The sequence below is a fragment of the Ammospiza nelsoni genome, chromosome 2, assembly GCF_027579445.1.
Source record: "Ammospiza nelsoni isolate bAmmNel1 chromosome 2, bAmmNel1.pri, whole genome shotgun sequence".
In the NCBI taxonomy this organism is placed as follows: domain Eukaryota; kingdom Metazoa; phylum Chordata; class Aves; order Passeriformes; family Passerellidae; genus Ammospiza; species Ammospiza nelsoni.
This window is the reverse complement of record NC_080634.1, coordinates 2,980,270-3,005,308: the sequence shown is the minus strand read 5'-3', so window position 1 is coordinate 3,005,308 and position 25,039 is coordinate 2,980,270. Positions and strand designations below refer to the sequence as shown.

The 25,039-nt window shown below is 39.9% G+C and overlaps 1 protein-coding gene across 2 annotated transcripts in view; it reads right to left on the bottom strand.

Annotated features, from left to right (window-relative positions):
- Positions 1 to 25,039, bottom strand: part of EPHA3 (EPH receptor A3) — a 174,929-nt gene that overhangs the window by 54,619 nt on the left and 95,271 nt on the right. For both annotated transcript variants that reach the window (XM_059491578.1, XM_059491584.1), the window contains exons 4-5: positions 7,427 to 7,582; positions 6,598 to 6,933 (exon numbers count right to left, since the gene is read on the bottom strand). In XM_059491578.1, coding sequence (XP_059347561.1) covers positions 6,598 to 6,933; positions 7,427 to 7,582 — 492 coding nt within the window. The remainder of the gene's footprint in view (positions 1 to 6,597; positions 6,934 to 7,426; positions 7,583 to 25,039) is intronic.

The window sequence follows — 25,039 nt, the reverse complement described above, 5'->3', positions numbered from 1 at the left end:
GGAATTACACCAAAAGGCAGCTGCTTGATTTCCCTCTCAAGTGCACAGAAAGGCAACCTTCTGGGCAGCAGCTGTCACTGGACAAGTGATTATCAGAGATCATTTGTCACTTTTACAAATAAATTCTAAATTAAAAGAAAACATCATTAAGCATAGCACAATTGTGTTCTTGCTTCTCCCTCTTTTTATTAAAAGAGATAGCAAATGCCTTCCCCAGAGCAAACAAAAGGTTTGATTTGCTCATGTGCTAAACACATGTATAATAAGTCATGGAAATGCCATGTCCATTTGGGGAGGATCAGGCTGCACAAGGCACTCACTTCAGAAACTGGAAATTATGGTGCTGTGGCATTCCCAGCTGTTATTTCAGAGAGGAGACAAATGCTGCATGTGCATTCATAAGGATTCATCCCAAAGGTACTCACAACACAAATGTTATTCTTTCTGCTCTCTGTTGAGGTGGTGATGGTGGGAGCTTTGCAATAGTTCATATTTTTCACTGAATGTGTCAAGACCCTATCAGTTTAAATAAACAGTTTTTCTGTGCCTTCCCTACCCCTTTGTTACATTACCTTAGAGGATTTTAGAGCCTCACATTTTCTGGAGTGAAGTGTTCAGAAAGAAGAATTTATTCACCATGCTCACAACATCAGCATTCAGGTGCTGAGCAGGCTTTCCCTTTCTGTGATAATTTGATTATTTCCTCAACCAGAGAAACCCCATGCACAATGTAAGAATATACTTAAGAACTATCTCTGAAAAAGCCATTATCCAAAACTGGAGAAGACAATTGCCCTCAAATAAGTAATTTATGATACAAAATACTTTCTCTCCTTCTATGTAATCACCAAGTGCTCCTTAACTGGTTTGTCTGTAAGTATTTTCCACCTGCTCAGAACAAGAAAAGAAACAAAATTCTCAAACTTCTTGCCCTGTCATTTGGAGCAGCTGCTTCTGTGGAGGTTCATCAGAAAAGAAGAACCTCTAACAGAAAAGACTTGAAAGGTGTTGACATCTTTCACATGCTTTTGCATTTGAGGGTGATTTAATAATTTTGTTTGATTTAAAACATTTTTTCATATACACAGACATTTAGTTTACTAAAAGGAAATACTAAAAAAATAATCTTTTGCTTTTAAGCTGACACTTAGTATGTTCATAATTCCCATTGCAGGAACAGTCCCCAAACCCAAAGGAACAATTTTTCCCATCTCTCCCCAGCTTGCAAAATTGCCTAGAGGGAATTGCTTCAGAAAGCAAATTGGTAGCTGTGTTTCCAATCAAGAGTAACACAATTTCCCTCAGTGATTACTGAGAATGCCAGCACAGATAACAGAGAGAGACACAAGCCTAAGGTTTATTATTTAACAGAGGACTACGCATCCTGCTTACCTGCATTCCTTCATTTTTACTCTTGTATCAAACTAAGATATTAAATGAGGAAGACTAACAGAAGCAATCAAAGAAAACCATTATCCAGTGACTGCTGAACAAAATCTCACTGTGATCTGTGGAAAAACCAAGTAAAAGCTCTGAAAGAGGCAAAACTGTCTGAGCCACAAACTTCACCTGTGAACTTTCTGTCAGGTCAGGAGCGTTCACATGAGGACTGAAGAGCCCAGTGTGTGTGTGTCACAGACTGTGAAGCCTTGGCAGAGCTTCCTTGACGTTCAGGGGGAAGAGGGATCAAAGACTTTGCAGGCAGAACATCTCCAGCTAATAACAGGCTATGCATGGAGTGACATTGTTAAAAACACTTCCCTTTTATATCCCTAAAGGAGTTTTATTGAGTTAAAATGATCCTCGAATAGCCTCTGGGCTGAACTGTAAAACACATTTGAAGAGCGTAAAATCTTTATTTATGCCAGGAATGTTTGAAACTCAAAAGATAAATGTCATTCAGGAAAACAAGCATGTCCTAGGTATTCAGAACGTAATGGGGCACAGCTGTAATAACAGTCAGTGAACCAGAGACTCCCTACATCATGTCATTAGCTCACTTTTAATAAGTCTATCTTCTTGTCCTTTTTATAAGGGCCATAGGGAAAGAAAGAAATATATCATCCCCCAAACATCTGTGCCTCACTCAAATTGTCTCTCTTAGAAGACAGATCTACTTAAGGGAGTTGCCTTGGGATATAGGTTGTAAAGTGCACACAACCCTCTCTAAATATGGATTTTATTTAAACAGGGAGCATCACACATCATTTGTGAGCTGCTGAAGACAGTGCAGCGCAGGCTGAGCACATAAACAGCATCAAAGTACCTGCAAATAATCAAATACATACACTGAAACAAAGCTTGGGGCTGAACTTATTCCCTTGAAGCCAGAGATTTCAGGCAAATAAAATTCTGGTTCTGAGAAGGTTTTAACAAGCCTTCCAAGGAGCCACAGAAGTCTCTACTTAAAACAGGACTGAAAAATTGACTGGTTCTTTCTCCATTGTAAATGTTTATCCCTCCAAGCTGAAATTAACACATGGCTTGGAATTTTAAATGGCACAGGGAGATCAAGATACTGCAAACCCTTCAACACTCCTAATGATCCTAATTTCTTTATCTCTACCTTACTTTTGTTCAAAAGGTTATTTTAAAAATAATTTTCGTTCTGGCCTCTTGTAAAACTCTGCAGTGCCTTACTGGTTACTTTCTCATTAAACAAACTGATTTCCTATGGCTTTTCATGCCTGGGTTCAATGATTAGGCAAGATAATTAAACAAGTTACATGCCTTGTTCTGCCTCCTGGCTTTTAGAAGTATAAAAGATAAGAGATTCTAGATAATCAAACTACTGCTTGTCAAGGGAAGCTTGAGGTGATATAAAGTAGATCGGGGGTTTTGTTATTATTTATAATGTAGCTTTGCATAGGATGCTTCAGTTTGGATGCAGGGGTGGTTGCTCTCTAAGCTTCCTCTAGGAAAAGTCTCTGACAGAGAAAGGAATCAAAGTTTTGTGGGTGCACAACTGATCTGTGGGGAGGCCTAACCTCAGGGTTAGGCACTTTTAGTCTTTCAATTGAGAAGCCTAATCACTTCCTACAATTAGCAAAAAACTGACATTTCTAGCTGAAATTTAGCCCACAAAAAGCCTTCTATGTTTCCTCTGCAGGGATTCCTCTTCATTCTCCAGTTTATTTACTTTTGGCACCTATCTGCATCCTGCCTGAATTTTGTGGAAGAGCTGTGGTGAGCTGAGGACAGAAATGGAAGAAGTCTCTTGTTACAACACATCCCATTTCTTCCTCTGCTGGTGCCAGGAGATGTGACAGCACAAAACTCTTTGGAATTGGTTTAGTGCTGACACTGCCTTATTGTAGCTGAATTTAGTTGCTACCACCTTTTTCAGCTGCACCGTTGAGACCTTGGGTTAAAAGGCCTTAAAGTCCTTAAGAATTAAGCTCCATTTAAAGCTGTTACAATGATCAAAAAAACCCCAATCTATTTTGTCATCAATGTAATAAAGAACTGAGATATAAGGGGGGGGAAAGGAAAATATTTGGGGATTGGCATGAGTAGATTGGGAAAATACAGAAAATTTAATTATTTTCACAAAACTCTGATGTTAATAATAATTTTGCTGGAAGCATGAACACTGAATCATCACTAAATAATGGAAGGGGTAAGAGTTCAGGAAGATGCACATGCAAAGTTGATGTTTTGAGACAGAACATTCAGATTGATGTGGAGCAGCTGCCAGGAAAATGCTGTTGCAAAAAAAGGTCATAGACTTGACCCTCTTGTTCCCATCTACCCTCTACAGGGTTTTCATTTTGCTCCTTCTGCTTGCTCTGCCCCACAGCCCCTCTGGTCTAACCTGGATTTGTGACCCTTCATGGCAACCCAGACCCATTTGGACATGGTACATGGAAATTAAACTGTAGAATAAAGCTGGATAAAGCTGTAGAAAAGCTCTCTTGGGACAGCATTCTAGACCTTACAGAGCTAACAATGTGCTTCTGATATATCCCTTTTGTGATCTGACCAGTGAGGGAATGCAATTATGTTTTTGTAATTATACTTTAAGAGACTGCTTATATACATACTTAAGGTCTAATTTTAACAACTTGCAGAGTTTCTAAGGGAATTCTAATATAGTGAACCAATTGGCATGATCAAGAGATAGCACAATTAAGCCTGTACTAACCCACATCACCTAAATGTACTTAGAGAAAAAATGGGCCATGCATAAAAGCAGAAAATAAACTGCTTAAGCAGCCTGTGGGTTACAGTGAACAGAGCTGCTACTGCCAAAAATGCTTTTGACTTTGCCACATCCCAGGTACTGTGTGTTCCACTCCAAAATCAAAATCCACCTTGCAGAGCAAAGGCAGCAGCTCTGGGCCCTAGGGAAGCACACTGTAAAGCAAGAGGGAAAGAACTTCCCTGATCCTGCACAGTTTTTTTTTTGTGGACTGTCCTCAGGTGACTTCTAACTGCTGTGCTGATGAACAAGCTGAAAGGCAACACCTTTGATCAGAGAAACAGGAGAAAAGAGGACAACTCAACAAGGATGCTCCAAGTCACTGATCCGAAAATCCAAAACAATGAACTATAACAGCAACAAATTGAATGGACATAAAATGCAGGTTCCAGGGCTGAACTGGGTGGATTCACCTCTGTCTGCCTACTGCACAGTTAGCGCCCCAAAGCACTGGGAAATGTAGTGACTGGGGTCAGGAAATAGCCTGTTCTCACATTTTTATGCCTCCCACTACCGCTGATCTGTGATTTAAGGAGCAAACATACACCCTCTACAGTGAAAAACATTGCAATAACACAGCCCACCAGGAGGATGCCTACCCAGAACAATGTGAACTTGTCTGTGGCTTCAGGAAGACAGAACTGGAAGTATTTTGGGGACATGGTGTGGGATGGGAGGACGTGGGAGGAAGCTTGCTGAACACATGCATGTTTTCTGTACAAAGCCTCCTGATGGAAGCTGCATGGAGCACAAGCACAGAAATTGCAGCATCTAGTTCTCTCTCTTCACTGGCACACATTGCTCCTAAAAATTTCACACCCAACCAAATGCCAGGGAAGACTCTAGATTCTTCACAACTTTCAGATAAATGGAGCCATGCCAAATGAGAAGCAAATGGCAGAACAGAGCAGTGATGACAAAGGCTCTGATCCAACAGCCAGGGCACACTGCCGTGCTCAGGCAGGGCCTCAAAGGCTTTAAAAAGTCTCCAAGAAGGAGAGCAGCCCTTTTGTACCCCATCAACTGTGACACCACGATCTAATTCAGTATTCAGCTCCACACCCCCATCATGTTGGCAATAATGCACAGTTGGTGAGACAACTTGTAAAGGAGTAAAAAAAAAAGGAAAAAAAAAGCCATGTTTTCAATCTCTCTAATTATTTAATGTTAGCTTTTTATGCATCTAACATCAAAGCCCTTTTTCACTTCTATTTAATCAAAATTAATCACTAAGATTACTAAAGCAATTTACGTTGGAGATTATTGAAATGAGTGTTTTATTAAAATCTGGTTTTATTAATAAAACACATTCTGGCTCAGGAATCATGTGAGCCTGCTATTAGAGACTATCAACTGGGAACTGGGAGTTAATCATAACAGTCATGCTGCCAGGTTCTTTGACAGAAACACACACTGGGTTTGTTTCTACTTTTACAGGAATATCCAAGACAATTAGTCACCCTGGCACAGAGCAAATCCTGCAAATCAGGGAGAGGAAACAAAGGTGCATGTGGCATTCACATTCTCTGAAAAATCTCTTCGCCCAGGATTTTCCCCTGGGAAGCTGAGAAGCCTCAGAGAAAAAGGAAAACAATCCTTATCTCATTTGCTTCTCCTGTGTTGTTCTCATGTGGAAGGTGTTTGGAGATTGTTTCATTTTATTCTGGTATGAGTTGTTTTCACTCTTTGGCCAATCAGTGCCAAGCTGTGTCAGGACTCTGGAAAGAGTCACGGGTTTACATTATTATAATTTTTAGCATTCTGTAAGTATCCTTTATGTATTCTTTAGTATAGTTCAGTATAGTATTCCTTAATATAATATAGTATCATAAAATAATAAATTAGCCTTCTGAGAACATGGAGTTGTCACTGTCAGATTTTCTGGAAAAATCCCTTCTCCTGGGAAGCTTAGAAGCTTCAGAGAAAAAGGAAAACAATACATCTCATTTGCTCCTCCTCTATTTTGCTGCTTTGGATTGTGGTTTGGACCTTGTTTATCCAACAGGTGGTTGTTCAGTTGGATCCATGTGAATTGTTTTACACTTAATGACCAATCACTGTCAGATTCTGAAAGGAGTCACGAGTTTTTAATTCGTATATTGTTAAGCCTTCTGTAAATATTCTTTCTCTATTCTTTAGTGTAGTTTTAGAATAGCATAATATAATATAATTCATATCACATCACGTCATGTCAGATCATGTCATGTCATATAATAATAAATTAGCCTTCTAAGAACATGGAGTCAGATTCATCTTTCCTCACCACAACAGGGGACCCCAGAAATACCACACAGAGTCAGATTCATCATTCCTTCCTTCATCTGGGAGCCCCACAAACACAACAGGTGCACAAACCCCAGCAGCTTCAAAGGAAAGGAAATCCGAGGGAGACTCACCAGCCTGGTTGGTGGTGATGCTGACAGCAGCGAACTGCCTGGACAGGGTGCTCAGGTCGGAGACGCCGTTGAGCGCATCGATCTCGAAGGTGTAGTTGGTGTGTGCCAGCAGGTCCACCACGGTGACGGTGGTGTTGGTGAGGCCGCTCTGGCGCGGCAGGAAGCGCACGTTGTCGCTGCAGGGCTCGCACAGCCGCCCGCCCCCCGAGCACTTCTTGCAGACGATGTTGAAGGTGACGTCCTTCCTGCCCCCCGTGTCCAGGGGCCAGCTCCAGTCCAGGATCACCGACGTCTCGTTGATGTTGGAGATGACGTTTCTCGGGGCGGAGGGTGGTCCTGGGAAAGGGAAAGCAGGGAGTGAGATTTTCTCCCTAAGGGTGCTCCAAAATGGGAGTAACGAGAGCACAGAAATATAAAAGTAAAAAAAAAAAAAAAACATTATTAACCAAACTCTTCTGGTTATTTCCTGTGGAGACTCCTGCAATATTTCACTAGATTACAGACCTAGGCTAACAAGAACCACGTTTTCTTATAAATAGAGAGTTCCCTCAGGGTGCAGTTCAGGATTGAGGGCTGAGTACTGGTAGCAATAAAAAAATCCTACTTCTCCTTCTCAAGTCTGACAGGGTACAACAAGGAGAAAATGAAATCAGAAAAGGCACAAACCCAGCCCACCAATTTCCAGCAGCCTGTCCAACACTCAAGAAGACACGAGAGGGAGTGGATGGCTGACTGCAGTAGGACATGAGAGGAAGCAAGCAGGCGAGCTGTTGTGGAGGGACAGATGGAGCAGCAAGAATGACAGCCCCGAGCAGAATGAGCTACTCACTGGTGCAAGCCATGGATGGAGGGTCTTTCTCAGAGCGAAAGTAATTCTTTTCACACCTGCAGTTCAGAGATGCATCTTCGTAGGTGGAGCTGTGAGGGGGGCATTTGGCACACTTCACATTGCCAGCAGAGGCTTTGTAGAACCCAGCTCGACAGGCTGCAAAGTAACAGGGATAGAGTTTTAAATTCCTTGGGCATCTTAATTCTGACATGTGACTACTGCCCTGGAACCTACCCATATGGGGATCACAGTTTGCAGACATTTATGGTCTAAAATTACAGATTTTTCTCATAATCAGAGCTGACAGAAATAAAATGTCTTGGTAGCATGGAGTTCATGCATCAGCCTGGATTTGCATTTAATTTTTCCTGGAAAACAAAACAGGGTATTGCACCACTAAGAAGAAACATTTTCTACGCTTCATTTTGAGACCTTCACTCCTTTTCCTTCTCTTCTGCTTCATTTACCAAAACTGTGGCCCTGCATAAGAAGCTAACTTATCCTCCCTCTGCTGCTAACATTTTCTTACAAGGGCACACTGATTGTAAACTACATCTCTTCAGTTCATCAGGTCAGGAGCAAGCGAGCCAAAACCAAGAAAATAACCTGAACAGAGAAAGATCTTTTCCATTTTTAAATGATCATGTCAATGAGCTGCGTGTATTACCTGTGTAAAAGATTTCTTTTTTGGATTAGCAGTCTTTAGATGGGCAGCCTGAGGTGGGAAAAAGCTCTGAACAGACATCCCAGCAGCTTTTCAAGTGATGGAGGAGGAAGGGGTTGTTATTGTCTATCCCCAAAACCTAAATAAACACCTGGGCAAGACAGATTTGTTGCTTAGCTCCTGATGCTGCACACCTGAGTGAAATGCTCTGGTGAATGGTGAGAGAAAACTACTCTGCTCTCCTCTGAAACATCCTAAAAAGGGACAGCCTCCTCCAACAAGGGACAGCGGGAGGAGCACAAAGGGTTTCACAGGGAAATGCCAATCTCAGCCTTCCTCCAGCTCTTCCCAGCCCTGGCAAATGGCAGTGCTTGGCTGCAGCTGCTCCCTCCAACTTCCAGACTGCAGCAAAGCAGCTGCCAAAGACAGCTCCTGCTCCAAGTTCTCTCCTGCAAGCCCTGAGGAAACATCCCAGACTCTGAGCCTCTGAGTCACAGCCCCAGCAGACAATCTGCTACAGCAGAACTGTAAGAATTGCTAAAGAAAAGCAGAACTGCTACAAATGACCTTGTGTGAGCAGCACAAACCTGCCCAACCTGGCACAGCCCATCCAGCTGGCACTTCTGGTGTTCCCCTCTCCTCAAAGGCTGCCCAAGGGGCTTGGGGATTCCCATTTAACTGGAGGAAATAAAGGAAACCTAAGTCCTTCTTACACCCCTCCACTAGGAGGAAAAGCAGCAGGAAACAACTGGGTTTGGGTTGTTTTTTTGTGTAGCTGTTATTTTTGCAGCCTTTCACAACTCAAATGCCATCCCCTCCCATGTGATGCCCCATGAGGCACCTGGAGCAAACCCAGCTCTGGGTGACAGAGGAACCTCCAGTGACTTTGCTGCTTCTGTTCCCAGCCCTGAGACAGCAAGCCAGGCAGAAAAGAGGCCAATCCCCTTCTTACCAGCAATATTAACTAAGCAAACACAATAAGGAATAAACATCACGCTTCAGTTCCTTCATTAATATAGATAACTTCCACTAAAACTTCTCATGGAAACTTCTACCAGATATTAAACTCCAATGGTTTTGCTTAACCAGCTTGGAGGGACACTTTTACATTTATGAGACAATGATGTATTTATGACTCTATACAGCAGAATTTTAAAATAAATATATATGCTAGTTTAATGCAAGGACCAAAAAAGAAAGACCCTACCACCAGTATTATAATAAAAGCAATAAATTTAACAGAAGTAAACAAGCTTGTATTAGAAGAAGACGTATTCAGAGGGATAAAGAAGAAAAACTGCCCATTAATCAATGTCTCTTTCATCCCCCAGGTGAAAACTCATGGACCTCATTTAAGAAAAGGTGGTGATGGTCAGTGGGGGGGTGAGCCAGTCAGATTCCTGCTGTCCCCATGTGCCCTAGCAAGGGCATCCCAATCTCATGTCTTCCCCTCAGGCTGTCTTGCACTTTCTGTCTTTGTCTGTCAGACCAATTTCAGATTACTCACAACTGCAGCCCAAAGGAGAAAAAAAAAAATGCATTTACACTTGAAACTGAAGCTCAGAACTGGAGGTGCCAATGAAAAATATTGTCAAAGTACTTAGTATAATCATTCCTTTCCTAATATTTTTTTTAAATTCTGATATATAAGAGAGAAAAAAAAAAGTTGTTACTTCAAAAGGCATTAATTTCTCTGTCAGACAAATTGGATTACATGTACTGATAAAAGAAGCTTTGGCTTTTTGAGGCAAGCACCATGGCTTTGGTTTCAATTAGGTTGAAAAAAATCATAGGAATTAGCATAGGAAGTCTTCACAGAATCTCTAATTTTAGCATGGAAACCAGCTGTGAACAGCAGTTGCTTTTACTCAACAATTTCTTGCAAAAACTAAGCACTTTTTCTTTCCCTCACAATGGGGAACAATGCAGGAGGAAGTAGATGCAATGGACCAGGAAGAAAAAACCTGTTAGCACACTAAAAGTGAGTCAAGGAAACTTTGGGAGCTTCTACATATGTGATATAAACAGTACAGCCAGGCTGGCTGGTTTTGCTTTTTTAGGAACATCTCCTCAAGCCAGCTGGCTCTGGTGACTCCTGTGGTAACTTCCATCTGCAGCACTCTAAAACTGCATTTATTCTGATCTCAGTCTCTTTTGTTTGGGTGTGATGTCAGGATGACTTTATTGAGTCACCTGTTAGTCAGAATTTCAGGACTCTGGTTGTCCTTGTTACTGTGTGAAAATGAACTTCCTTGAGCTCTAACTGATGAGTTTGTCTCAGAAACAGAGAGCAGGGAAAGTTAATTCAGTGAGAGGAAAACAAATGCATGCAACAATCTGTGCTAGGTACCGATTAAAGGAATGTGGTTCCCTTTTCTGCAGCAAAGTGAATTTTGCCTCAGCCTGACTAATCTGCTTGGAGTGCTAATTAAGGGTTAAATTATTAATTTAAACTGGAATTAATTTTAAATTAAAACATAAATCTGTTAGCAAATATGAGCATTTTAGCATTCAGGTCCTGCAGCCCCCTGCACACAGAGCAATCTCAGCAATTCCCAGCTGTAAACACCAAGGAACAAGTGGAGCCTGCACTGGGGATGCCCCAGCCCCAGCACTCCAGGCTTGACAGGGCCCATCTCCTGCACAAGGTCAGGGAAACTTCATTTAGAAACTGCCTGGCACGGCCCAGCCCTGCAGGAGCTCTGCTTTTTGTGCTTTTTAGGCAGGGCTGGAGCATCACAACAGGCTGGAAGTGGATTACACATCCATGGCATGGCTGACCAGCACCCACCCATTGATTGTTTCCTGTCTTTGTTCCTCTGCTCCTCATTAAAACGGCCCAGGGGTGAAATGTCATTGAGGCTTTAAGGCACAGCCTCCACAAAGAAGGGAATTCAGTCACAAACCTGTGCAGCTCACAGATAACACACCCTCAGAGTGTGCACTAACAAGACAAATCAGAGCATCTCAGGACAAACCTCCTGTCCCAGGACAGGGAAGCATTCCCCATGGAAGTGGCCACTCTTAGAGGGGCTTTGCAAACCATTCCCACTGTCACCTGAGCAGGTGAGTTAATTGAACTAATCAATATTTTAATTCTGATATCAGAACCCATTCTTCACTTCCAGGATTTTGAGAAAATCCTCCAGTCCCTGCAGGGACATAGATTTGCTTGCGTTTTAACAGGTACAAAGTCCTGAAACTGGACCTGGTCATCATGGATGACCTTTGGCTGGCCAGGTGTACTGAGAAGGAAATCACAGAATAGGTGGGAAAAGAACTCTGAGACCATCAAGTCCAGCTTGTAACCTCCCACCACCCCCACCACCATGCCAATGAAACCATAGCACTGGGATGTGTCCAGTCTTTCCTTAAAATGCTACTGACTCCCAATGCCTGCAGACAGCCTTGCATCTTTGAACTTTTCTCCAGTTCCTTTTCAAAGTGTTTACACATATTTTTCTTTATTTTCCCCACTATGGCACCCCATTCACCAGCAAACTTTATAAAGTAGATTTCCTTCAAAACTCCTCAGAGCAATGAAACCACCTTCAGCAGCTCTGGTTGTTCATCACTATTTCAAAAGCCATAAATTCTATACCATTCTATATGTATGTAGCATCCTCTCTCTCTCTATCCTGAGCCTCCATGAACTTCTTGAACACCAACTCAGCCCAAAAAGGCTTCTAAAAATTAGACTGTACTTTTGATTCATACTTCCACTGAACTGCAGGCACACTTTTTGTCATCAGACCTGAATAAAAAGACATCACTTAAGTGAGCAGCTCTAAAACCAAGGGCTATTGCTGTACATGCAGAACAGGCTTTCTCTGTGATGGGCTGTGCTGCTGGCACCTGAGGGAAGAGAAAAGTAAGATTGAGAAAGGCTCTAATGAGGGATAAAAGCTCTCCTTGTGATTGGACCCCATTACCACTACTGTAAGAATATCCCCAGAAAATAAGAGCTAAGGATATTGACCTTCTCTCCTTGCCTGTAGGATTCCATTCTGCCCGTTGAAGAAATTAAAATTCACAAATGATCTTAGTGTGTGTATTCTTGCATCTTCCATGAGATATGCATGGAGCAAGTATTCAGTGCAATGTGACACTGAAATGTCTTTAGGAAAACACTCCTCAGAATGAGCACTTTTCATTTTTTTAAATCTGAAAGCTTCTGCTAGCACAAAAAAAAAAAAAAAATCAGTAGTATTTAATCTTCCTCATGAGTAAATTTCTGCCTTTTTCCTCCCCGCTTCATATTTTATAGTGATCTGTGACCTTAACATATTTTAATCAGATGCTTCTGAAATTGGCTTTACTCCCAGGTCAAGCCATTGAGCAGCAACAATTCCTGTTCCTTTGTTTAATAACTGTTACTGGCAGACATATTAATTATATGTACATAAGAGATAGTGCTGTCCTGAGGGAACAACACTGCACCTTTCAAGCACAAAAAACCCAAAGTCTGTAATAGCTGCACGTTGTGCCTTGCAGGGCTTCTGTGTCTCTTTTTGTGCAGTGCATTTCAGCCAGGATTGCTGCCAGCAGCTTTGTTTAAAGTGCAATGTCAAAGATTGCAGACCTAAAACAGACCTAAAACCTCTTTACAGCAAAGAGGTTCTCACTTGTGGGCATAAAAACACCTGGTTTCAAAATGTGTCAGGCATTGTGTCCTCTCTGCAGCCAGTTTTGGGGGAAAGAAATCTTAGTGGATCACTTAAACACGTATTTAAACCTTTAAAACAGGTATCATTTAAACAGGTATTCCTTAAACAGGAATTTAATAAACTCATGTTTATAAATTGCTATATAAATTATGGCACCCTCATACCTAAAACTCAAATACTATTTCAAAACCCTGGAAATATAGAGATATCTGTCAATTTATTTTTTTAACAAAGATCGTTATGTTAATCATCATTGTACTACCCTTCATGCAGACTATCCAATATTTGGGGGTTTTTTTGCAAATTATTAGTTGCAATGTATTCTGCTCCAGTTTAGGTAGTTGATGTGAAGTACAAAAATTCATCTTTCCTTCAATTTACCGTCAAATTTGTTACTTTTTTCACCAAATCAATGTACTGTTGGTTTTTATTACATGCCAGGAAGACCAGCTGCTCTTGACGTGTCCTCTCAAAGCCATTCCTCATTTTACAAAGATCTATCATGAGCTTATCTTCTCTGTGATGAACAAAGACAAACTTTTCCATCAGCTTTTATAGGAATATCTTCTGATCCTTTGATCATACCCATCTCTGTTTCTACACTGTCATTTATACAGTGGAAAATGTTCTTATTTTCCCCATGACATGTCTGATGAAACCAATTGATTTATATATTGGACCACAGATTACATCTTGCTCTCTAACACATTTGGGCCTTTGCTTTGTTTTGGGTTTTGTTTTTTATTTTGAGCAACCCATGGAACATCACTCCCAGTGTGTCAATGCACAGATTCCAAGTCAGAAGAGTTAATTCAGACATATAAAAGGGATAAATTTTCTCTCAGGGATGGAGGGAAGATGATGATGCATTTACTGAGGCTGAATATTCTCTTGCAACTTCCCACCTCTGTTAGCACATTCAGGAATCTTTTGGTGTCCCTGGGAGAAAATTAATGCAGAACAGGCTCCAAACCCAGTGTCACCTTCTAATCAAAATGCTGCCTGGTGGCCTGTGTGATGTTTCAGAGAGCCCAGCCCAGCTCCCTGATGACACAGGTCCACTACTGCAATTTGCATGAATTAGTACTTTTGTTAGGAGTCTCAGCAGAGCTGTCAAATTAATTGGAAAAGAAATTTAACAAACGCCTTTCCCCTCAGAGATTTGCTCTCAGGTCAGGGTTGAGGCACATTGTTCGAGCAGTGTGGGGGAAGCTTGTGTTCTTCACACCCTTGCTGAACTTATTTTGTTGGTAAAAAAGAGAGGATTTTGGTTTCTTGAGCTGTTAATTCATTACCTGTCACTGACATAAAAAAAGACAATCTATTTCTAATGCTGCTTTTGGCTAGAATAGGATTAATTTTTTTTCATAGCAGCTGCTATGGGGCTGTGTTTTGCATTTGTGCTGTAAATAGTGTTGATAATTCAACCAAGTTTTTATTTTTTACTGCTGAACACTGCTCACACAGTGCCAAGGTCTTTTCTGAGCGGGCTGGGGGTGCACAAGGTTTTGGGAGGGGACACATCTGGGACAGCTGACCCAGTTTGGCCAAAGGGATGTTCCATCCCCTTTCCTGGGGATGGCTGAACACCTGCCTGCTAATGGAGAGTGGGGAATCAATTCTTTCTTTTCTTTTCCTTGTATGTAGCATTTGTTTTCCCTACTAAACTGTCTTTCTCTCAACTCACAGGTTTCTTCACTTTGATTCCCTCCCACATCCCATGAGGGGAGAGGGAGTGAGTAGCTTGGTTGTCAGCTGGGCTTAAACATGACAATCTCACAACACTAAATATACCAGATACTGATAAAATAAAAATAGAATGGCTCAGTTAATGGCCAGTGACTAGAATGTCTGTACACTCATTTCCCACAAATTCTCATACCTCAAAATTAGTTCTTTTTCCCAATTCCACCATATTTTTGAATTCAACCACTGGAGGCAAGACATGGCCAGAGGCACATTAAGTTTAGGAAGCAAACACTGGAGATACTACACTGTCCTCCCTTCCAAAACACAACCAACCAACCAACCAAAATGAAACCCAAATCAAAACCAAAGTTCACATTTTTCAGCACTGATGTGAACAGGAGCTGAGAAGCTGAAATGTTGTGCCTATGCCTTGTTCAGTGCTACTTTCACTGCCAACCACTGACTCATTATTTCTTGAATTCACTGAGAGCTGGTGCTGGGAAAGGGAAGCTCTTAAGAAGAGAAATGCTGCTGCAATGGAAAGCACTTAAATCTGTAGGAAAAAAAATCCCTAAGGTTTAAGCCACTCTCATTAAACCTGATATAATTTAGGGTATCAAAAAATGATTGTAATTTGCAGCAGTATACAGGAAACAGCCATTGCTTTGCTAGTGATGCTGTTAATGCCACTTAATGGCTGCGTCCATATAAGTATTTTAGCCACACTTTTAAAGCAAAATCCCATTTCTCCCCCTTTTGTATTATGATTCACAACATAAAGTGTGCCCAGACCACACAAATACATATATTTCAGGTATACTGGAAGAGGTTCTCCCTGCTACAGGAAGTCTGTAGGATCTGATAGAGATTTTCTCAAGTGAAAATTAAATGCTTCAAAATTGTCATGGTGTGGGCACAGGATCCTTAATTCAAATTGCTGAGTGCCACTGATCTGCTCCTATTTGGCCACACTCCTTGTTAATGTAGACTTAAGCCATGAGCACCAGCCTTCAAATATCTCTGAGCTGTCAGAATCTGGCAAAAGGAGGATGATTTAATCTAAAGCCATTAAACATATAAACAGACATAGTCATGTGCAGAGAGGTTTCTAAAGAAAAGCTTTAAACAGAAGACCCAAAACATTACAGCTTCATCATTGTCAGAACATCCTCCTCTCTTTGTGTTTCTTTTGCATCAACTGCATTTTCATCCTTCCAGCAGAAAGCCTGAAAATTAAACAGTTCCAGCCCCTGGGGACATCTGTGAGCTGACAATCTTCTCACAGCGGAAAAGAAAGGCTTTTGCAAAACTATCTGAACACTCAAGTGCATTTCTGCAGTGTGTGCTTTAGTTTCTGCTTTTTCTTCCTTGGTATTTTTCCTTTTAAAAAGAAATTTCTTAATTACCTAACATGCATTTTGTGTGCATGTGTTAAAAATGTCTGGTTTGCAGGGTAAGCAATTATCTGCTGAACAAAAATCCAATTAAATGTAAATTTTTAAAAAAATCTCACAGTTCAGCATTTTTATTCACTTGCCTGCTACCTGTGTGAATCCAAGGGGGGCAGAACCTCAGCTATTTAGAAAACAAAGAATGTGATGTATTGCATTTTACAGGGTATTTGCTACAGAATGAAATCCTTCCTTACAATCAGCAACAGAAACAAAATTCTCCAATATTCTCCAACAGCATTCACTTCCCAATACAGGAAATTCAGCAGAAGGGATAGGAAACCAAGTTTGCATTGTTCTGCTCAGTACTTTTTCTAACAAATAATACTTTGTGCTGATATCCAATGCCACATGTTCAATTAACAGCTTGCAATTCCACTGAAATTTATGGGGAAAAGAATCACAAAACAGAATTACAATGCCTTTCATGACTCTGCATTGTTTTATAAGAAAGGTTTTTCTATATAGACACCATGCCATTTTCTGAGTGAAGGAACTATATAGCAAACACCATGGATTTAACTACAACATTGGTTTTATATTAATTTTTTCCCACTTCTTACTTTAACAGTCAAAAGCAGAAACCAAGAAGGCTGAAAGGACATCTAAAACCCTCAAAAGATGGAAGCATTTAGGGAATCCACCATGAGATTTGACATTCTGTATCTATCAGGACCAACTGATGCAGAATAGGGTGGGGTTTTTTCCCTACTAGGAATATTCTCAACTACTCCCTTTAGAATTCTTTGGTGCTTACTAAGAGGTAATGGGGAAGTCAAATTCCATCTGGTTACTTTGCTTAGCAAAGCTCAGATCACAGGTCTGTTTCCAAAATATCTATTTTACTTTTTCTGAACAAATCTCAAGACAATAGAAAAGGTTTTCTTTTTTGTAGGCTAATTTTGAAGAACAAGAAAGAATCCAGAAAAAAGAATGCTGTACACATTAAACTGGTACAAATGCTACAGAATAGCACATAAAAACCCAAACAATTTTAAGCAATTATGTCAAGAAAATCTGTTATTGAAAACAAAAGTTATAACAGAAATAATTACCTGCTTATTGATGTAACTTTGACTGGGACAACTGGTTTCCAGCATACATGTCGTTGAAACCTTTTTTCACTAAATACTACATTTGAAAAGCCAGTGCAGAGAGCAGAACAGGAAAAAGGTTTGTCCTTGGCTAAGCAGTTACACATCTCACATTCACTACTAACCAGGTGCATTTCTGAGAGCCCAGGGCTGATGGGTGAATCTCTACACCTGACACAAAAGCCTTGCAGACTCGTGAGATCCCACATAAGCTTTGCAGCCACAAATGGAGCTCCCAGCCTTGTCCTGGGACAAAATGTGTACCACAGGCAGGCAAGGGTTCAGCTTGGGATAACCCTGGACTAGAAGATAACCCTGGAAGAGGTTCCTTAAACTGTGTTTTTCTGCAAAGCCATGGTTCAGCAGCTCATGAGCCCTCATTTCCCCACCAAACCCTCAGAAGGGTGTATGTCAGCTGGGAGCATCCCATGGAAAGTTTTTCTTCTATAAAAGGCTCTGTGCTTCAGACAGGAATCCAGTTAAAGTGTAATAATAATAATGTCCATGTAAGTCACTAAAGCATTTCTACTTTTTTTTCCCTTCCTCCTCTCCTTTCTGCCTTCCTGTGTGTCAGATTAGAAACATACAACAAGTAATTATGATAGGCAAGTGTAACTGTATTTTGAAGGTGCTGTCAAAATCCATTAGCAAAATGTCCCATTACAGCCCAAGCAATCTGAAATGATCTCCCACTAACACAAATGCCATCAGTGCTGTGTTCTGCTGCCCTGACAGCACAAAGTGAGGCTGTGACAGCTTCCCACAGCCACAAACCTGGCCCTGCAGATCCAGCACCTCACATCCCCACCTGGTGCCAAGGACATGGCACATTCAGCCCTTCACTTTGTCTTGCTCCCCCTTATAAATTAATTTATAATTATAAATTATAAATTAATTACTAATTTATAATTATAAATTATAATCTGTGCAGTGACCCTCTCTCAGCACTGCTAAATAAATCCTGAATATCCCTGTCTGGGCAAGGCATGGCCAGAAGTGCAAGGGACAGGGAGCTTCCTCCAGCACCATCACCATTGTCTCTGCTGCTCTGTGCCCCTTGGGACAGGAATTCTGAATAGCTGTGAACTGGAATATTAATTGCAATTCCTAACTGTTCCCTAACAAGGAAAACTTTCCTCCTGCATTAGGATTCATTCTTAAAGAACATTTTGCTCTTTTTCCACTTCTTCTCCTGGCTGCAGTGAAGACTGGGTTAAATGTGAATTCCCATTAAATGTGTGTGCAGCAAACATTTGGAAGAGGCAAGCAGCAAGCAGACTTGTTATTCTTGATGAATAATGTAACTTAAGAGCTGTAATGCTCACAATTGATTTAACAGCTGCCAACAACCCCAGTTTAGAAAAGAGTGAGGCAATGCTTGTAAATTTGGCTTGAATCAGATTATTCCTCCCTGTTACCCTGCAAGTGGGAAATATTTCTGCTCTGCCTCCTTGGTGGCACCCTCCTTGTGCTTCATCTGTTGGGCATTTTTTAATGACAATAAGTAGAGTCATCTTTCTTCTCACACTATGTATAACTTTGTAAACCTTCCATCAAAACTCTTTGCATATAACACTGAAAATCTCTTCCTGCCCCCTGCTCCATGCACTCTCCAAAGCTTCCAGTAATATATAGATATTTTTACCTCAATCTTATCACATTCATTTCTGCATATTTTACATCTGTGGCACAACAAAATCAGGATAGGAGTTAGAGCTCATGTAGTAATAAAGGACAGCGTTCTATTTTAAAAAAACCCAAACTTCTTTCTATTAACAAAACCTCCTTTCTTCTAAAACTGCTGGTTTACAAAGGGATCACCTCACAAGGTTTAGGCAATGATCCCAAGCCTCTGCATCAGTATCACAAAACCTCCAAAGTAGCAGAAGAAGGAAAATAAATCTCTCAGAAATTAGGAATGCTTATCCATGGAGGATTCCTTGTGTATAGCTAATAATCAACAATTTTAAGGCAGCTATAATGGCAGCAATCACCAAATAAACCCAACCCATTTTCCCCTTGCATCTGAAACATGTGGGAAAGGGTACAGTGGAATTCCCTCTCCATTTTTTTTTACCCTTTGACTTCTTCAGGTGTTTTTACAGAGAAATTTCTCTGAAAAAAGGTCTAAAACAGAAACTCATGGCCCTTCCAAGGGCTTTTTTTGATTAGGTAATTTCTGCCCCAGAAGAGTTTTGTACAACCAAAATAATTTGAAAATTAAGCCTGTAAACAAATACCAAGTTGAATTAACTCTAGGACCATCAACAGAGGGAAGGAGATATTTAAGGATATAAAGGAAACAGTAGAAAACAATCATGAAACAACAATAAGAGGAGAGTCTAAAATTTTTTAATTAGCATTTTGTCATCTAATTCCTTTTCTTTTCACATAAGTCTAATACCTCAACATTCACTTGCACTAAGATGCCACAGTCCAAGTAAAAAGCAGAAGCTGAGTGCAATACCTAAGTGATGTCCTTTCCAATATAGAGGAAAAAATGAGTGTGTTATTTTCACAGCCAAACATTCCAGCCTACTAAAATAACTCAGTTTCATAAGTGCTCCTGAAACAGTTCCAACTCAGGCAGGAGCAGAGTTGGCCTGGATGAGCAGTTCAGAATCCATGTGATTATTCAGTCCTCATTTTTGCTAAATTTAATATTGGCTCTTTGAGGATGGACTCCCAGAGGTGAGGCAGAAAAGGGCCACTCAAACCCTGCCAAGTTCAATGGGGAAAAACTTGGACTGACAGCCTGGTTATCTAATTGTTAGCAGCAGGCAGCAGCAGTTTTAAGTAGCAAATTATTATGTTTGGGGGTTATGCAAAACAAGAATAATTTACAACAAATTGGTATCAGGAGCAGTTCTAATCAGCCACAATCTGAAAATCCTGAATTCCCATTAAAATAAATTGGAATTACATTTGCTTCTATGTAGCCTGCTTTTGACTGCAGGAATTTTGAGTGGTGAAAAGAGATTAGTAGGGGCTTGGCTTTATCTGTAGACTTTATCTATCTAATTATATATTTGAGACTGGTAAAATTAGTATACAGAATAATGGAAAAAGTTATTAAAAAGTTGCTGAACAGGCCATTTTTCTTCCCTACATATGGAAAATGGGATTCAAATCTGACTCCAAGAGATCCTCAGCTACTGAAGCAGTGACTAAGTTCAGGGATAAAGAGAACAGAAAATATAAAAGAATAAGTGGGGAAAATAAAATCTACTCTGGAACATTTAAAAGGTTGTTTGCAGGGGTGAAAAGGAGCATGATCAGATTATACATTAGAAAAAAATAACGAGGCAGCATGAGAAAAGCAGTTAAAAATGGTCTTGGCTCTGGGGAGAGAGTGCGAGTCCCCTCCAGATCCCCCCTGCCCACTCCAGCAGTTCTGCGCTAAGGTCCTTCCTCAAGGGCCACCTCAGGGGCCAGGAACTTCTTAGATGAGCCTTTAAAACCCATTAAAAATATTTTGAATTATTAAATATTCACAAATAGAAAAGCAAACCACAGACAACAAGCACCTGGGATTCTTCACTGCCAGAAAGAGAACACAGGACTAGAAAAACACTTGTCCCCATTCTACCCCTGGCAGGATCCCCATCTGTAGGAGTGCCTACATTTCACAGAATTACACCAACATAACTAGACATGGTCTATTTTTATCTTTCTGCAAAAAAAATCTCTGTGCACTGATATTTTTCTTAGCTATACCTTCACAATTTAATCTGAAGCTCTGTATTTTTATAATTGGCAATAAGAAAAAATCACCCCCCCCTTTGCAGCAGCTCAAACGATTACTTCAAATGCACACACAAGAAGCAGCTTTTTGAGGCTTTTCTTTGTTTGTTTTTTGGAGGTTTGCACATCTCTAGCTTAGCAGTCATTTCTATCAGCTTATATTAAATAGCTGCTTCATCAATTTCAGTTAAAACCAAATTAGCTTGAAATGAAGCCAGGATCTATACAAGACGAGGAGAAACTTAAATAAATCAATATCAAACAACAACCTCATCTGAAGCTAGACAGCTTGCTGATGTGCTCAACAAGAGTATAAGCATTGAATCCAAGCAAGAGTTTCTTAAATCAGAATAATGTCCCCATATGTGTTTGCAATTATCTAATAAAGCTGTTCTCACTGACTGGGACGGCAGCAGAGCTAAGAGAAAAAACTGACACGAGCCAACAGGATTTCCTGATAAACACAGATAAAAATCTCTATTGCAAAATGACTGATTCTGGCATTTCTAACATTTCTGTGGGAAAATCCCAACACACCCTGGAGAGAGGCCAAAACCATACAAACCCTACAGAAGTAGTTTGATTATTTCACTTCTAAATTTTAGGACAGCACTGTTGACTCCCATCTTGTCCCAATTTTCCATTCTCATTGTCTTTCCACAAGAGAGTTCCAGGAGTTTCTATGATTTCTGTGATTTCCTAAAGACTTATTAACCATATGTATACATATACGTATACATATATATATATATATACACACACATGTATATATGTGTGTGTATATATGGAGAAAACTGAAAAAATAAATGAATGCACTAATTTTTAAAAAAGCTTAATTTAAATGTATAAAATAGTATAATTAAAATTTATAAAAACTAATAAATTAATGCATTAATTCCAATTATTTGCGGGAGTTTAATTGGGAGAAAACTGCACATATTCCATTATTTACTGTTTTATAAGCCTAAAACAATGAAAAAGTTACCACAATCTTTTCCAGCATTAGTCTGTTGATTTTCTTTAGCTATCTGCTGTTTAATTAAGCTAAAGAAGCAATGAAATCCCTTCATTATGTTTACCACTAATTTTCTACCTCCAAAATTAAGACCCAGTACAGAAGAAAGACAGTAACAGTACTCCCTGGTTTATTTTGCTGTTGAACTTTGGGATTCATAATGGATGAGAGAATTTAAAAAAATAATTTTAAAAAGAGAGGGAAAAGAGAAAGAAAGACAATCAGTTAAAATAATAAAATTATAAACTGATTCATGAAACAGAAATAGTGAAGTTACAACCTGAACATCTCACATTCCAAACTTAAAAAGTACCATTGACTTAGGGAAAAGATGGTGACATTTCCGGTTTTGAAACGTTTGAGTTGAAGATTAGTTTTATTATTTTATTTGTTAGTTTTTATACATTTCTCCATATATATATATATATATTCACACACTTGTATGTGTGTATATATATATATATATATATATATATATATATATATATAGTTAAGTCTTTAGGAAATCACAAAAATTGTTGCCAGATATGTCCAGTCTTTCATTCAGTGGGAGAATTTGGTCCACCTACCTGGTGGTGAAGTGCATGTGCAGTGTTTATATTAAAAATGCCACCAACTCTGTCCAGAATAGCCTCCAGAAAATGCCACTAAACAAAATGCTGTACCTGTGTACAATCTCAATTTTTAAAAGTGGTCCCAACAGCCACCCAGAGGAAAAACACTGCTGAAATTTAGCATTATTTGTAAGAGCCTAAGAAGTGTTCATAAAAAAAGTGAGGCAAGTGCAAGAGAAACATGCCTGTAGTCAAGAAATTAAAGCTAACATCTTAAAAGATGAAAAGGAAACTACTAAAAACAAATAGTGTAATGATTTGGCAAAGGAGATGCTGAGATCATTTCAAGCAGAGGGCTCAGGGCTGGCTGTGACAAAGAACCACTGTGGCAAACCAGCAGCACTGTCATGCAATAACACAAACCCAAGTGCAAAATGACTCCAGAAGCTCTTTTTAAGCCTTTAATATCTCTGAATCTCACTTTCAAGCCTCGTCACGACGTGAATTTATTACAAACACAGAGGCACAAAGGCTTTGCTGCCTGTCGGCCAGGGGTGTGAGCAGCAAGCAGTGAGCCATGGTGAGGACCCACATCTTGAGCACACGTGCTCTGGGACCTGGGAGGCTCCTCTGGCAAACGGGGATTTAAATGGCTCAAACAGCTTTGTTCTCACCAGCTACAACTCAAGTGTCTTGGCAGAGTGGCTGAGAAATGCTGCTGCAGCACTTCCCTACTCTAATCCTGGCAAGAGCTGCTGTTGTTGTTAATCTTCTGCTTTCCTAAGGACTAAATTCATTATTATTTTAAATAGACGTGGCAGATGCTGAACTGGTGCTATTCATGCATCCACACAGAGATAAGGGGCCCTCCTTTTGCCCCAGTGATGCAACTCCACTGACAGTTAATATCCTTTAATTATGTCCCTTAATCCTAATATTGTCATAAATAAGATACTTGAGATCCTTGTAAAAAAAAATTAACGCATAGAAAAAAAAGAGAAATATTTTAAAGGTAGATTTCAAATTGACCAATACTTTATCTACTATTCTTATTTTCATCCACTATTAAATAAGAATCCACTATTCTTATTTTCAGACAGGACAGTGAGATGCTTCAGTCTTAACTACCAATATTAAATTAAAGAAAAAACAAGAGAAAAAAAATTAACAAGAACAAAACAAGTAAATGCTGTGAAAGAGTCAGGTGAATTATAGCAGAAGTATTTTATCTGGCTGTGGGCAGTTAGTAGAAATTCTCTCCCTTCCTCTGATTTATTTATTTTGTGTGTGTTTGGTTATCCTAAAGAAAGCTGTCAAGGTAGAAGCACAAGCAACCCCAAACCCTTTATTTAGAGCTATATCACAAACAATCCAATCTTTACCAGTTAAATACCTTCCTTTTAATTAAGCACTCTCAGCAAAGACAGAGAAAATTAATTTCTTTTTTGATGCAGTAATTCCTTATTACATGCCCACTGTACTTTAGAAAGAGGCTGCTATGATGACACTACTAATTAGATTTACTTTTAAACCACTAATGTATAAGAACCTTGTGTCTAACTCTTATAAACAGGAGAAGAAGCAGTGTCAGCGCAAAAAAAAAAAAAAAAGATTAAACCTCAATTATTCCCCAAGGAGAGAAGGGCAATCTTCAGTGATTAAATAAAAACCAATTATTAGAAAGCAGAAGATGCAATTCCCATTTTAAAAATAAAGTGTCAAAAAACCTCTTTTCCTATGAAATTATGCAGTGTGGTTTTTTTGTGACACTACAAAATGTTCCAAAAATTTGAGGCATTTTACTTTGCAAGCATGGGAAAAGGAGCATCTTACTATACTCACACCATAGTTAGACTAAACCTTTAGGAACAGGGAGTGTGGAAGTTGCACTTTCTGCCCCTATAAAGGGAATATTGGGCAAATATTCTACAGTTGGAAGGGAGTTTTTTACACTTATGAAGAGTTAGCAGGGATCTGCTGGCAATTCAGATAAACAGCCCTTTTGGCACTCTGATATACTAATACCTTCCAATAATTCGGTGTTTTTCTCCTAACTACCATCCTCCTGTGACTGCTGTTTCACTCTCTTTATGGCTTTTGGGTTGATGAAGCCCCTATTTGATGAGTATCTGGCCCAAATACTCGTTTGATATTTCTTTTTTCCTGTGTCACCTTTCCCAAACTCCGACCACCATTCTGAGTTCCACCCTCCCACGCTGAGCATTATTTTAATCTAAGATCAAAGGCTTCACAGGCACAGTGCTGGCCTCTGGCTTTCAAAAAGCTGCTTACATGTACCAGGCAAGAGATGTTTTGAAGGGAGACACTCACTTGCATGCAGCAGTAATGAGTTGCTGCCTATTACTGTCCAGCTTGCACAAAAACTCAGTGTGAGTGACCAGCAAGACAGGAATGCAGCTCAACTTGCTGTGCGTCATTTAACCACTCTTATATCTCAAATATAAGTCATATATCTATTTAAAAAATTACCAAAACCAAAGAAAAACTTTTCAAATTTCAAAATTTAGTTGAAAAGTGAAGGTGAGTTGGTGCCTACATGCTCAGCATACAGTGGAGGAATATCTCATGGTGCAACCCTGCATTTCCAAGGAGCAGAAATGCTTAGGTTTTCTTCTTCTTTGCATCAGAGGTTATGACAAATATAAGGGTTAAAACTACACAGAGAAGTAGCTCTTTTTATGGGATTTCTTGTGGCAAAGAAATTAACACTACTT